A 14,716-nucleotide genomic window follows, 5' to 3' on the forward strand; every position below is an offset into this window, starting at 1 on the left:
CTTGTGGTCTCTGTCTGTCAAATAAATAAATAAAATCTTAAAAAAAAAAAGAATGATACAGTGTCCTTCTGTATCTCTGACTACATTCTTTAGCTTAAAATCTAATTTGTCTGATATGAGAATTATTACCCAGCTTTCTTTTGTCTGTTGGCCTGAAAGATGTTTCTCCATCCCTTTGCTTTCAGTCTGGATGTATCTTTAGGCTTTAGGTACAGAATGAGTCTCTTGTGGACAGCATATGGATGGGTACTGTCTTTTTATCCAGTCCGCAACCCCGTTCCATTTTATGGGAACATTTAGGCTGTTCACATTGAGAGTGATTATTGAAAGATATGATTTTATTGTCATCATGTTTCCTGTGAGGTCTTTGTTTCTATAGATTGTCTCTGTAAGTTTCTTCAGGTCTTTCTTCTTTTATAGAAGAAAGGTACAGGGTGGGCATAGTGGTCACATATTCTTTTAGTTTCTGCTGGCCCTGGAACCTCTTTATCTCTCCATCCATTCTAAATAATAGCCTTGCCAGATAAAGTATTCTTGGGTGCATGTTCTTTTCATTTAGTACCCTGAATATGTCTTGTCAGCCCTTGCCAGGTCTCTGTGGACAGGTCTGACGAGATTCTGATGTTCCTCCCTCTGTACATAAGTAATCTCTTCCCTCAACTGCCCTTAAGATGGTTTTCTTGCTTCTAAGATTTGTGAGTTTTACTATAACATACCAGGGCATTGGTCTGTTCTCCTTGATCTTGGGAGGGGTCCTCTCTGCCTCTAGGACATGATGCTTGTTTCATTTCCCAGATTAGGGAAGTTCTCAGCTACGTTTTGCTCAAATATATCTTCTGGTCCTCTCTCTCCAGCCCCTCAAGGATCCCAATGATTCTGACATTGGAACGTTTCATGGCATCATTTATTTCTTTAATTCTGTTTTTATGGATTTTAAGCTGTTTGTTTCAGGTCTCTTCCTGTTTCTTTTTTTCTATCAGTTTGTCTTCTAAATCACTGATTCGTTCTTCTGCCTCATTTACCCTAGCTGTTAGAGTATCTAGATTAGATTGGATCGCATTGATAGCATTTTTAAGTTCTGCCAGATCAGCTGTTATTTCTGCCCTTAGAGAATCTGTGCTATCATTAATGGTTCTCTCCATCCTAGCTACTGTCTGCATAACTGTTAACCTGAAGTCTGTTTCCGACGTCTTGTTTATATCCGTATCCATTAGTTCTGTGGCAGAGGCCACAGTCTCTGAATTTTCCCTGTGTTGGAGGTTCCTCCACTTAGTCATTTTGTTGAGGGGTGGTTGAGGGAATGTACAGAGTCTAAATTATTGATCACAACTCAAGCAAGATGCACGTGTTTTATAGGGACCATAGGGCTGTCGGTCTCTTGTTCTTCTAGCCTGTCTTCTTGGGGAGAGGCCTGCTGCACTGCTACTCAGACAACCCCCATGTTTGGGCAGAGTTGCCCTGCTCCCTGTGGAGGTGGGATGGGCTCAGTGGAAAGTGTTTTTGGAGGCTTTTGTTCTCTGGCCGCTTTCCCTGGTGGCTTCCCACATCTCTTCCAAGAGTCATGGCTGAAGTGACTGTATCTAAACTTCTGTCTCAGAACAGAGAGATTCCATTCTGTTCTCCAGTGAGCTGTCCAGGCCACACTGTCACCATTTTTGTCTGTGCTGCTAAAAACTGCAGCGACCTGGGTTGTGCGCCCCACAGCAACACTCGCAGCTCTCGCTTCCACATCCAGGCATGTCTGTCTGCCCTTTGTGCTTCTAAAACTGCCAGCTGCCCCCAGTTCACACCTGTGCCCGTGCAGCTAAAGGTTTCAGTCAGGGGGGCTGCCCTAAAGTCCTTGCCCTTCTGCTACCAGTCTGTGAGTCTGTGCCCAGTCCCCAGTGCAGGAGGCACAGGATCCCAGAGGCTCCCTCCCCTCCCCCTCGCATTTATTTTCCAATATTGCCGGCAGAGTCATGGCTCCCGCTTCATACCTTCATACCTTGGAACAAACCGCCGGAGATATTCTGTTTGTATGGATCCAGATATATCTTCCTACATTGCGGGCTGATTTCATGGTTGTTCAGAGTGGTCTGGTAGATATCCAGCTAGATTCAGTTGAAATGGGATCCCCTACTCCTCCACCATCTTTTTCTCCCCCACCCCCGGAATAATGCTTCTTTATAAATATAGGGAATGAAGTGTAATTTGGAATTGTATTTGTAATTAATCAGATAGAGAAGTTAAAAGAGCATTAACTATAGATACACACCATATAATTTATGAAGAAATGGGCTAAAAAGCAAAAGGTATCTGAAGGACTGTGTTTAAGTCTAAGCTTTGATTCAAAGACACTTGCAAACCTTAGAATACTATGCTATCTTACTGTAAGTCTTGTTCTTATATGGAGACATTCATTGATTCTATGATTTAATTGTCTCCCTTTGGCTTTGGTTACCAGAAACTCTATAAATTACATTCATAGTCAAAGTTTAGTAGTCTTGGGCTGCACTTCCTGAATATCTCTGTCTTTAACCCTGTTCTCCTATAAATGTCAATTATATATTGACTAGTAAAATGATTAAACTCAGAAGCTCTGGAAATACTATAGAACAGTTTAGTGCATTCAAGACCTCAGGCCCTCCAAAGAAGGCATTGAATTTCTCTCTCTTCAGTGATGGACACAAGTGAGGAAGGAGATTCAGAGAGCATATAGTACTTACCTCTCCTAGAAATGCAGTGTAAGAGTAGAGTTTTGTGATTCTCTAAGAGGGCTTAGAAAAAGAGCCTCTGAATCCCCCTAGTGCATTAGCATCTGTGCCATCTTGTACATTGGGCCTGAATCCTCTGTTTTCTTTCTCCCTTTGAGAAAGGAGAACTGGGCAGAGAGAAACCCCCGAGCACTGACACTTCTTCCTGCATTGTTGTTTCTGGCCAGTTTATCCCTAGGCCCCCAAAATGGAAATTGCTGGGCCCTCAAAATTGTTTGTCATTGTGTGAAGGACTGTCTGTCTTGATTCAGTGTGAAGGGAACAGTAGCAGTGCATAAAGAAAAATGATCACTCACTTAAGACCGAGTGAAGAAGGTTAAGATGAGTATCTACAACAATGAGTCCCACTGAAATTGAAAGTTAATGTAGAGACAAATAAGAATTTGTACTTAGTCCCTAAAAGTAGTATGGGCTTTTAAGGAGATATAATGTAGAACAACAACAAAAAAAGGCCACCTAGAATATGAAAAAAAATCAAAAATTCAGTAGACAAAAGATGAAGTAGTCCTTATGATAGGCAGTATAGTGACCCTGCAGAAGTCGCCAAGTCCTAACCACCCCGATCCTGTAAACATATTCCCTACATAGCCAGAGGGACTTTGTAAGGCAATTAGGTGAAGAGCTCAAGATGATCCCAGATGATCTGCTGGACCCAGTGTCCTCATGGCATTGTTATAAGTGAGGGTTCAAGAAGATGTGACAGTGGAAGTAAATGTAGTGTGACCTGAAGAAGGGACCATGAGCCAAGGAGTGCAGGTGCCTCTAGAAGCTGGAAAAGACAAGGGAACAGATCTCTCCTGGAGTCTCCAGAAGGAACACCGTCCTGCTGACACCCAGATTTCAGACTTCTGATCTCTAGAATGTGAGATAATAAAATTGTAGTGTTTAAGCCACTAAGTTAACGTACTTCGTTACAGCAGCCATAGGGAGTGAGGGTAGTCTTTCTGAACATTGAATTAATTATCTGGTAGAATCTAGTGGGAGACCTGTTGCATGTCACAAACCAAAAGTACAAAGCGAGGGAAACCAGTGAAATGACACACAGACTGTAGAGCTAAGCTTCTTAATCTAAGTAGTAAGCATCTAGAAGGAGGAAGAACAAGTATGAGAAAATCAAGTAAATAGATAATAGAAGAAAATGTCAGGTTAAAAGATCAGAGTCCTAGACAAGGTTATTAAACAGGACATTTAAAAGATCTAGATTTATTGTGTAACATTGTTAAATTCCAAGAATAGTGATAATAAAACACCTTACAAGCTTTCTTATAGAAAAATCACTTATAAAGGAGTGAGAAATCAACATCAAACTTCCCATTTGTAACCTGCTAAGGATTATTGAATAATTATTAGTTTTAAGTGTTGGGGGGAAGATTCCATTGAAAAACTCATATATTTATAAATATGTCATATGTATATTAGGACCAAAAAAGACATTTGTTTATTCCTTCATTTCATATCTGTATGTTGAGTATCTGGTTTGTGTAGATACTATTCTAGACATTAAGGATGTGGCAACTTTTATACTGAAAGAAAAATTTAATAATAATCGCATACCAAAAAATTAATTAATTAATTAATTAGAGGGACCAGGCGAGGGGTAGAGGGAAATGGAGAGTCTTTTAAAATGATTTTTCTTTCTTTCTTTATTTCCTTTTTTTTTTTTTTAAGATTTTATTTATTTACTTATCAGAGAGAGAGAGAGAGAGAGCGAGCACAGGCAGACAGAGAGGCAGCAGAGGCAGAGGGAGAAGCAGGCTCCCTGCCAAGCAAGGAGCCTGATGTGGGACGTGATCCCAGGATGCTGGGATCATGACCTGAGCTGAAGGCAGCTGCTTAAACAACTGAGCCACCCAGGCGTCCCTGAAAGGGAGAGTCTAAAGCAGGCTTTATGCCCAGCATGGAGCCTGTCTCAGGGTTTGAGCTCATGATCCTAGATCATGACCTGAGCCAAAATCAAGAGTCGGACACTTAACCGACTGAGCCACCAGGCACCCTAGTATAGTAAATATTTTAAAATAAATCTGAGCAAAATCCAGGATTTAGGAGGAGTGGGTGGGAAGCAATGAAAGAACAGATAAAAGTATGAAAGCTTCACCTTGGTGCAGGAGTTACTCAGTAAAGCATCGCTATGGGATTATAACTATATTGTATTGAAAAAAAAGTACAAGTCTGTGTGTGTTAACAGTGAGAAAGTAACCACCAAAGGACCAAATTAACATGGGGAAAAAGAATAAATAGAAGTTCTACTAGCTGGGAAAAGAAGAAATAATGAGCAAAATAAACAGATATTATGAAATTACATGAAAGGAGAAAGAGCCACCAGTCTTCATAAAAAGCCAACTTATAGATGGCGGCACTCAGTCCCTGGATGTCACTGTTGAGCTGTGGGGGGAAAACCTACTTTGAAGCCCACTCTGTGTTTAAACTCCTAATTTCATGAAATTATTATTTTTTTTAAAGCTTCTTTGAATTGAGGTTTTTGGTTCAGTGGAAAACATTCTAATAAATACGTCTCATTTCACATGGGAGAACTCTGGGTTCAGAGAATGAGAACTTGAGAAAATCCCAATAAAATTTTGGAATTTAGCAGACCCGAGAGAATCTTCGAAGTAACCAGTTTACCCAGACCCAAGGAAGCTAAATCCTAAGCCATCTGTGCTTGATTTGTATCCTGGGATCCCCCAGAGTCTCAAGAGGGGGCACCAGCAGATATGAAAGTGGAGTGAGTTTCAAGTAAGGAGGTTACTTGAAGATCCTGTTGATGAAGCGATTTGATCTCCACGTTTTTCCCTCCATCCAAGGTACCAGGCACTGCCTCTTTCCTGCCAAGAGAAGAGGGAGGGTTGTTCTCCAGAGAGTGAAACAGAGGCTGTGGCCTGGACACAGTGTGAAGTAGAGGATGGGGTGAGTGCTCACAGGCTCCCATCTCCCTTCACTTGGACAGCTTGATATTCCAAGGAGATCAGAAGAGTCTTATCTGGGGAGTCTGTGTAGCCCAGGAGGAAAGTCCCACAGATGGTGATAAATAAACATCTGAAAAGATGCTCAACCACATTTAGGGAAATGCATGTTAAAGTATCAATAAGAAAATATTTTTTATCCATCATACTGGCCAAAACTCAAGAATTACAACATCCAGTGCTAGGGTAAATACAGGAAGAAAATAGGTACTTTCAAAAGTTGTAAATGGAAATGTAAATTATTATAATAATTTCTTTTTTTCCCCATATATTTGAGAGAGAGAGAGAGGGAGAAAGTGTGTGTGTGTGTGTGTGTGCACATGTGTGAGCCTGGAAGTAAGGGCAGAGGGAGAGGGGGAGAGAGAATCTTAATCAGGCTCCATGCCCAATGCAGAGCTTATTGTGGGGCTTGATCTCATGATCCTGAAATCATGACCTGAGCCGGTATCGAGTCTAATGCTTAACTTACTGAGCCACCCAGGTGTCCTTATTTTTAAAAATGATTACAGTATTTAAACCATTACAGTAAATTACAGTATTTGGAAGGAAGTAACCTTTAAATATCTCTTAACCTGTAAATGCTTATATCCTTTGACTCAGCAATTGAAATTTTGGGAATCTGTCCTGTAGAAAAAATAGAATTAGAATATACTGGATATGCATACAGACATTTTTGCTCAACATTTTGTGTACTTGCAAAAAACAGAGGAAAACCTGACTAGTCATAAGTGGAATAACTAAATAAAATTGAAATGCATCCATACTATAGAATGTTATTCATTTGTTAAAGGTGTTGCCACTATCTATAAACATGGATGTATCATTGATTAGGAAAGCAAGTGGTAAAATAGCATGTCTGCTTTAATCCATTCCTATAAGATATATAATAGAAACCATGTGTATGATATGTACATATGTATGAATAGTTACATGATCATGAAGAAAGGTGTGGAAGCATCAACCAGACTGTTACCAGTTGTCACTTTAGGTAGGTGGGTTAGAGAACGAGATCATGAATTTCTTCCACTTTCTATAGACATATGATACTTTTGTCATTATTGAAAAATTAACAATGGATCAAGTAAAAATTTATCAAAGTCAGGCATTTTCTAGGAAACAGGTAATATTTAATCAGTAAGAACTTGAAGTCTTTTTTTTTTTTAAAGTTTTATTTATTTATTTGACAGACATCACAAGTAGACAGAGAGGCAGGCAGAGAGAGAGGAGGAAGCAGGCCCCCTGCTGAGCAGAGAGCCCGATGCGGGGCTCGATCCCAGGACCCTGGGATCGTGACCTGAGCCGAAGGCAGAGGCTTTAACCCACTGAGCCACCCAGGTGCCCCCAGAACTTGAAGTCTTAAGTGATGAAGAAGTAGATATATTTTCCAGTGGATCACAACAGCATTTGTTTTTATTCTTTGTGATCAGGGTTTGTAGTGTGTTATCTTATATTTTAATTTGAGGGCTACCCATTCTATGCTGTTAAGGTTCTGTTGTTATGCTTCTAAAATACATTTGCTTTTGACAGGACTGTCTTCATCAGTGGAATACAATATAATGGAGTTGGAACGAGAACTTGAGAATGTGAAGACTCTTAAGACAAAATTAGGTATTGTACATTTTTGTTCTTGACTCATGTACTGGTCTTGGATTCTTTCCAAAGACTTTCCTGTAGTCTGAAATATTCAAAAAAAATGATGAAATCTTTAGTGTATGTTATACGCTTCCAATCTGTGCAAAGCTATTGATACAGACTGTTTCTTAGTTTGGGGAGAAGGTGAATTCCCTGTTTGTCGGTGTCTCATACATGCGTAAATGACTTTTCCGATGCCGATGTTCAGAGATGTCCGTCTGTTGTCTCTTCACTTGCATTATTTCTGACAAATAATCTTCTGTCATCCTCATCTTTTGAATCTTTTTCCTCTCTCTGCTTTTAAGATGTCCTCTTTGTCATTGACTTTGAACAGTTTGATAAACGTGTGCTTTAGAGTAGTTTCCTTTATGCTTCTGATTCATTGGGTTCATTGAGGCTCTTGGATCTGGGAACTTATAGTTTTCATCTAATATGGAGCATTTTTGGCCACTGTTTTTCCAAATGTTTTTTTCTTTTCTTCTCTGTGCCCCCATTTCAGGGACTCCAGCTGCATGTACACTGCTCCCCCCCTCCCCATGAAGTTGCCCCCCAAACTCATGGATTTTCCTTTATTTTTCAGATTTTTTTTCTGTGTGTTTCATTTTGGATAGTTCCTATTACTATATGTTCATGTTCACTACTCTTTTCTGTTGAGAATCTAATCTGCATTTAATCCTATCTATTGTATTCTTCTCAAATCTTGCATTTTTTAAAAATTGTTTTTAAATAGGCTTCATGCCCAGTGTGGAGCCCAGTGCAGGGCCTGAGCACACGATCCTGAGATCAAGACTTTAGCTGAGATAGAATTAGATGCTCAACCGACTGAACCCAGGCATTCTCAAATACTGTAGTTTTTATATGTAGAAGTTCTGTTTAGAACTTAGTCTGTGTCCTCCACTTTTAAAAAAATATGGAATACATTATATAGTAGCACTTACAGTGTTTTATCTGCTAATTCTAACTTCTGTGTTCTTGACAGATTTTGATTGATTGGCTTTTCTTCTCATCATTGGTTGTATTTTTGTGGTTTTATGCATGGCAATTTTTGATTGGATAGTGGACACTGAGAATCTTATTGCTGGTTGCTGATATTTTTGTATTCCCATAAGTGTGGAACTTTATTCTGGGATGCAGTTAAGTTACTTGGAAGTAGTTTGATATTCTTGGGTTTTGCTCTGAAGGCTTGTCAGGCACGGCTAGAGCAGCATTTCCTCTAGGGTCAGTCATTCCACACTAAGGCAGCTGTGCTCCTGATCGATGAGGTCTCGTTCCCGTCTTGGGGGAACAGGCCCTATTCTTGGCCCTTTATAATAGTTGGTTACTTCTGCTCCATCTAACCTTGTTGGGAGGTTCTTTCTTCAGCTGAGGGTTGTTTGTTCATGTACCTGAGCTGATCTTTACCCAACTGAAGACTCAAGATAACTCTCTGAAGATCTGGGGCAGTCTGGGGACTTTTTTCGGTGGTACTTTGCTCTGTACAGTCCAGCTAACTAGGTTTCTCCACACTCCTGTTTTAAGTCTTCAGCTCAACAAATAAGTAAGGCTTTGCTTGGGTTCCTGTGCCCTCTACTGTGGCCAGTAAACTGTCGAGAGACAGTAAGCAGGGGCAAACCCATGGCTTGCCTTGTTTGCTTCCCACCTCTCAGAGATCATTGTCTTTCTGTGACCGCATATCCAGGGTCGAAACTGTTTCATATGCATGTGTTTTTTGTTTCCTGATTGCTTTAGCCTGGATAGAAAATTGGTCCCTATGATTACTCTGTCTTCAGAAATTGTTTTGTTGTTGAAAATTTATTCATTTTCATTTTTCTTTTTTCATTGAAGTGTCATTACCATGTGCTGTTATGTTAGTTTCAGGTATACAGTATAGTGATTCAGTAATTCTGTGTATTACTCAGTGCTCATCGTGATATTTAACCCATCTTCCACCCACTTCCCCTCTGCCAGTCTCCAGTTTGTTCTCCGTATTTAAGCGTCTGTTTTTTTGGTCTTTCTTTCTTTTTTACTTTGTTTTGTTTTTTAAATTCCACATCTGAGTGAAATTAGATGGTATTTGACTTTCTCTGACGAACATACCTTACTTAGTATGTACACTCTGGCTCTATCCATGTTGTTGCACATGGCAAGATTTCATTCTTTTTTTTGTGGCTGAGTAATATTCCTGTGTGTATATGTGGAAATGTGTACGTATCATGTCTTTATCCATTCATCTATGGATGAACACTTGGGTTGTTTCCCTGCCTTGGCTGCAAAAAACAATAAAAATTGTTTTTCTTGTTTGTTTGTTTTCTTTGGGTACCCAGTATTGGAAGTACTGGATTGTTTGGTAATTCTAGGTTTAATTTTTTGAGGAACCTCCGTAGTGTTTTCTACGGTGGCTTCCCCGGGTTGTATTCCCACCGACAGTGCATGAAGGTTCCTTTTTCTCTACGTCTTTGCCAACACTTGTTATTTCTTGTGCTGTTTGATTTTAGTTATTCTGACAGGTATAAGGTGATATCTTACTGTGGCTTTATTTGCATTTTCTTGATGACGAATGATGTTGAGCGTCTTTTCCTGTGTTTATTGGACATCTGGATGTCTTCTTTGGAAAAATGTCTATTCAAGTCCTCTTTTCATTTTTTAATTTGGTGCTGGGTTGTGTAAATTCTTGTGTATTTTGGATATTAACTCTTTAGTGGATATCATTTGTAAATACCTTCTCCCATTCTATAGGTTGCTCTCATTTTCATTTTTGTAAACAACATCATATTGCCTAAAATTACTTTATTCATTCTACTGTTGATGGATATTTGATGTGTTTATCTTTTGTTATGAATAATATTGGTATAAACATTGTTCTCCATATCTCTGGTACATATGTTTTTTTTAGGATATGTATCTGGAAGTGGAATTATAGGCTCATTGAGTATGTGGACATACAACTTTTTAAAAAAAATAATGCCGAATCGCTTTCCCAGATAGTGGTATTATTTTGCATTTGTTTTAAGCATGAGTAAGACATGTTGCTCCACATCTTTGTCAACAGTTGACAGTGTTGGACTCTACATTTTTACCAATTTAGTGGTTGTGAAGTCGTTTTCACTGGTGTTTTAATTTATATGTCCCTGATTTGTGTTTTCAGTGTTCATTTAGCTTCTGCCTGAAGAACATCTGTTAGCATTTCATTAGTGCTAGTTTGTTGGCAATGAATTCTCTCAGTTTTTGTTTCCTGAAAACATTTTTACTTGCCTTCTCATCGGTAGGACATTTTTAACAGAATTTAGAATTCTTATTTGGTAGTTTTCAACATTGAAAAGATGTCTTGTTAGTGTCTTCTGGTTTCTGGTTAAAAAAGTTGTATTGTTGCCCTTTTGAAAGCTCTAAGATTTTCTTTTTGTCTTTGTTTAGTAGTTCTCGCCTGATATGCTCAGGTTTAGTTTTCTTTGTGTTTATTCTTCTGAGATCTGTGCTACTTCGTCAGCATGTAGCCTAATGTCTTTTATCTATTTGGGGACTTGTTGGCCATTGTCTCATCAAATACTGCTTCTGCTGTTCCTTTTCTTTAAGTTCCTTCAACCCTAGCTGCATATGCGCTAGACCTTTTCACTCCTGTATTATTTTCTGAGTTTCCCCTCCTTTACCACATTCTTTGATCCGTAATTTTTTCTATTGATGTGTCTTCCATTTCACAGTCTTTTCAGCTGTGTCATAACTGTTGCTAAATTATCTCCTGAAGTCTTAATTTTAGTTACAGTATTTTTCGGTTCTAGAATTTTCATTCAGTTATTTTCCTTGATTCAAATTATGACATTTGCCATTTTGTCACTTATCTTATTGAACATATTAATCAGTTATTTTAAAGCTTCTTTCTGGTAAATTCAAATATCTGGATAAACTGAAAGTCTGTTTCTATTATCTGTTTTCTTTGTCTTGTCTCCAGGAAACGTTTGATTGTCAGGTATTTCTTATACAAAATAAAAACTCTGGATAATGTTTTCTTCTTGAGAGGGTTTACTTTTCCTTGTGCTAGGCAGTTAGTTAGAGTAGGGACAGATCCTTTCACCTGTTTGGGCTGGTGATTGTTCCAGAGTGGGTTTTGGTCTTTACGAGGGCCGGTCGATTTGCAGTTTGGCCTTGCTCCTAGTGTATAGCATTCCTAAGTGAGAGCTTGGGTGTTTTGTTGTTGGCTGTGATACCAGCTTATTCATGAGCCCTGAACGTTAGTTTTTATCTCAAGAAACGTGAGCCTGACAGAAGCTTTGCTCCTTCTCTTTGCTGTACCTTCCTGTCACTCTCTCAGCCTGCTGGCCACTGGTGCCTTGAAGGGCAGGAGGCTGAATGTCAGGCTTCCTTCTTTCTCCTTTCCTTTTCTCTGTGATTATAGCCTCTCAAATTTTGGCTTCCTCGGTAGCCCCACTCACCAATTTTTGTTTTCCTGATGCTGTTGAGTTTGCTGAAAGCATTGCTTTAGCATCATTTTCTTTTCCTCCCTGATATTTGCTGTATTTCTCAGCTTCATGAGGCCATGTCTTTATACGTTGGAGAACTGTTGAGGGAAAGAGAGTGCAAATGTGAGGGCTCACATCAATCCGTGTCTCCGAGGATTGACCTCACAGCTTTGTTGTGGTAATTCTGTGACTCCTTCATGCAGACTTTTTTCTTAGTTAAGTTCGTTTTTGCCAGTTGTTCATAGCATGAGGGTTGGTGCGATATCACGTAGATCACTGTAGCCAGAAGTTTGCTTCCACCTTTAGGAAACTGGAGGTTTTTATCTTTGGATTAGAGGGGATTTTTACTCATGTTACTTTATTCACTCAAATCGATATCAACATGTAAATCTACATCAAATACAAACATTTCTATATTTTCATAGCAAGCTGTGTATTAACAGTACATTTTGTTAGGAACTGGAAATGTCTTTACAGAGCTAAAATGTAAGCATTATGGGATGGAACTACTCAGTGTAGCAAAATGATTTTAAAACTCTGATTTTTATAGTTTATGGAGGAAATGAGCTAAAATGTAAGCATTATGGGATGGAACTACTCAGTGTAGCAAAATGATTTTAAAACTCTGATTTTTATAGTTTATGGAGGAAAATAAAAAATAATTTATGTTTGTGAAAAAAATTATATAAAAATAATACATACTAATTATAACAGTAAGGAATGAAAACGTGGTTCTGAAGAGAATTCTTTGTTGTATTTTGTTTTTTTTTCCTAATAGAGAGGCGAAAAAAAGCTTCAGCATGGGAAAGAAATTTGGTGTATCCTGCTGTTATGATTCTCCTTCTAATTGAGACAGTAAGAATTTATTTGCCTAGTTAAATAAAGCAAATTATTTTTTATTTACTTTGGTATTTGAATATGGTAACTCCCTCAGCTAAATGGTTTCAAGTAAACTGGCTTTCTGTCAACAGGGTTAAAATCCATCCATACTTGTATTTGGAAAAACTCAGTAAAGCAAAAATGGAAATTAATGGCATTTTTTTTAAGTCCTCAAGATTAACTATTTCCTCATGGAAACAGGACATTTATTCTTTTGTGCCATTTAGAATTAAGAGATGAGGTATTGCAGATATCTTGCTTCAGACTCTGATGGGATGTGAAAATTATATTCTTAATTAGTTCTGATAACTATTAACTATTTTTTAAATCTGTGGAGTTGTGGGTTTCCAGTTGGTGGAATCATTCAGTAACTGAATCTATATTATTAGCTTTAGTCACAAGCTTTGAAATTGTAATAATTTGCAGAAGCTTTTGGAGTGTATACTGGAGTTTTTGCAGATAGTTTGATTACTTCCAGTTTGTGTGTAGAATTTTGGTCTTCTCTGTTCTGAAGCATATATTTGGTCTATAACTTAGATTTTAATACATGTGTACTCACAAAATATCTGTGAAATTCAGAACTGATGATCATTTTTTATGTTGTAGTCCATCTCGGTCCTCTTGGTGGCTTGTAATATTCTTTGCCTGTTGGTTGATGAAACAGCCATGCCAAAGGGAACAAGGGTAAACTGCTTTAAATGTCTTTCTTTTGCAAAAGTGTTCTGTATATATACCCTGAGTGTTTCAAATAAGTAATTTAAAACATCACCTTTCTGTACCTGTGTTTCAGGTTGTATGAATTTCTTTATGTAAAGAGCCTTCGTAAACAGTGTTCGTGACCTATGACTTGTTTCTAATTTCTTACTTTCAGTTGTCTAGCCCTTTTATCGGATATCATTTTCCTTTTAGACTTTGTATCACAGTTTGCTTTTATTTTGCTGTAGTTCATACTTGGAATTCTTTATGAAAATTTATACTCTGTGAAATAGTGATGTGGAAGGAGTTTATTGGATAGAGTCATAGTGTTTGCTGAAGATCCTGATATGTGGCTGGTAGGCACTTAGGTTTCAAGAGAGTCACACATTTTATGAAACTGAGTCAAATGTTTAGTTACTAGAGGAGAGTCAGCTATATATCTTTTCATGAATTAACTTTGTTTTCTCTCTTGTTTAAAAGTTGATGATTCTATTAAATTCTATCTTTTAGCCTGTTTAAATATATTCTCCATATAGAAGGTAGTTATCACTAAAGATGCATATTTAGCATACTTCTAGGACTCTGTAAACTTTTTTTTATTACTTAAAGTAGCATTTACATTCTAATGTTTTCATATATTTTTCTAAGTCAGTAGCTTTCTTATTCTCCATAGAAAGGACTTCAAAACTCTTCCAGACTTGTAGTGCCACTTCTCTGTCTGAACCAGAGGATGTATCCCTTTCCTCTCCTAGGAACAAGCCAACATCAACCTAAATTTCTTCCCTTCAGTCCACGATGGAGATGCCCTCCTCTTTCAATTTCAGGCATTTTCTCCAGTTAGATCCTGCCCTCCTCCTCCCTTTTGCTGGACCTTATGCCTTCTGTTACTGCCCACTGTCTCGCCTGCCACCAAGCTTTCCAGGTGCCTCATTCCACAAGCAAACAACACTGAAGGGTACTTCATCCGCAACCTGGTCTTTATCTTTTGTTTAGACCCAAATTCTTTGATAGAGCAGGAAGTTATCTACTGTGTTGGCTTCTGTTCACTTTGTGACCCTCTGTTATACATTGCACGCTGCGTAAGTCCCATGCCGCCATGGTACGTTTTTGTACCATCCCCTTAGTGTATCATAGAGAGGGAGTTCTACCTTGTAGGACCCATGCATGATTCTGTAAATAAATCAGATCATCCTAGTCCTGCCTGGAGGACTTCTCTTGACACAGGGAATATATCCAAAATGTTTTTCACCCAGCCAGTAAGCCATTAGCATTATTTGTTTCTTTGTCAAAAGATTAACAAAAAGTTGATAGGTCTTTGATTTGTATATATATATGAAATTTCCATGAGTATTCTTAACTTCTTTAG

General features: G+C 38.4%; 1 protein-coding gene across 4 annotated transcripts in view; it reads left to right on the forward strand.

Annotated features, from left to right (window-relative positions):
- Positions 1-14,716, forward strand: part of LMBR1 (limb development membrane protein 1) — a 157,509-nt gene that overhangs the window by 112,505 nt on the left and 30,288 nt on the right. For all 4 annotated transcript variants that reach the window (XM_032303985.1, XM_032303987.1, XM_032303986.1 and 1 more), the window contains 3 exons: positions 7,241-7,321; positions 12,554-12,630; positions 13,261-13,338. In XM_032303985.1, the coding sequence (XP_032159876.1) occupies positions 7,241-7,321; positions 12,554-12,630; positions 13,261-13,338 (236 nt within the window). The remainder of the gene's footprint in view (positions 1-7,240; positions 7,322-12,553; positions 12,631-13,260; positions 13,339-14,716) is intronic.

Source organism: Mustela erminea, chromosome 11 (genome assembly GCF_009829155.1).
Source record: "Mustela erminea isolate mMusErm1 chromosome 11, mMusErm1.Pri, whole genome shotgun sequence".
Taxonomy (NCBI): domain Eukaryota; kingdom Metazoa; phylum Chordata; class Mammalia; order Carnivora; family Mustelidae; genus Mustela; species Mustela erminea.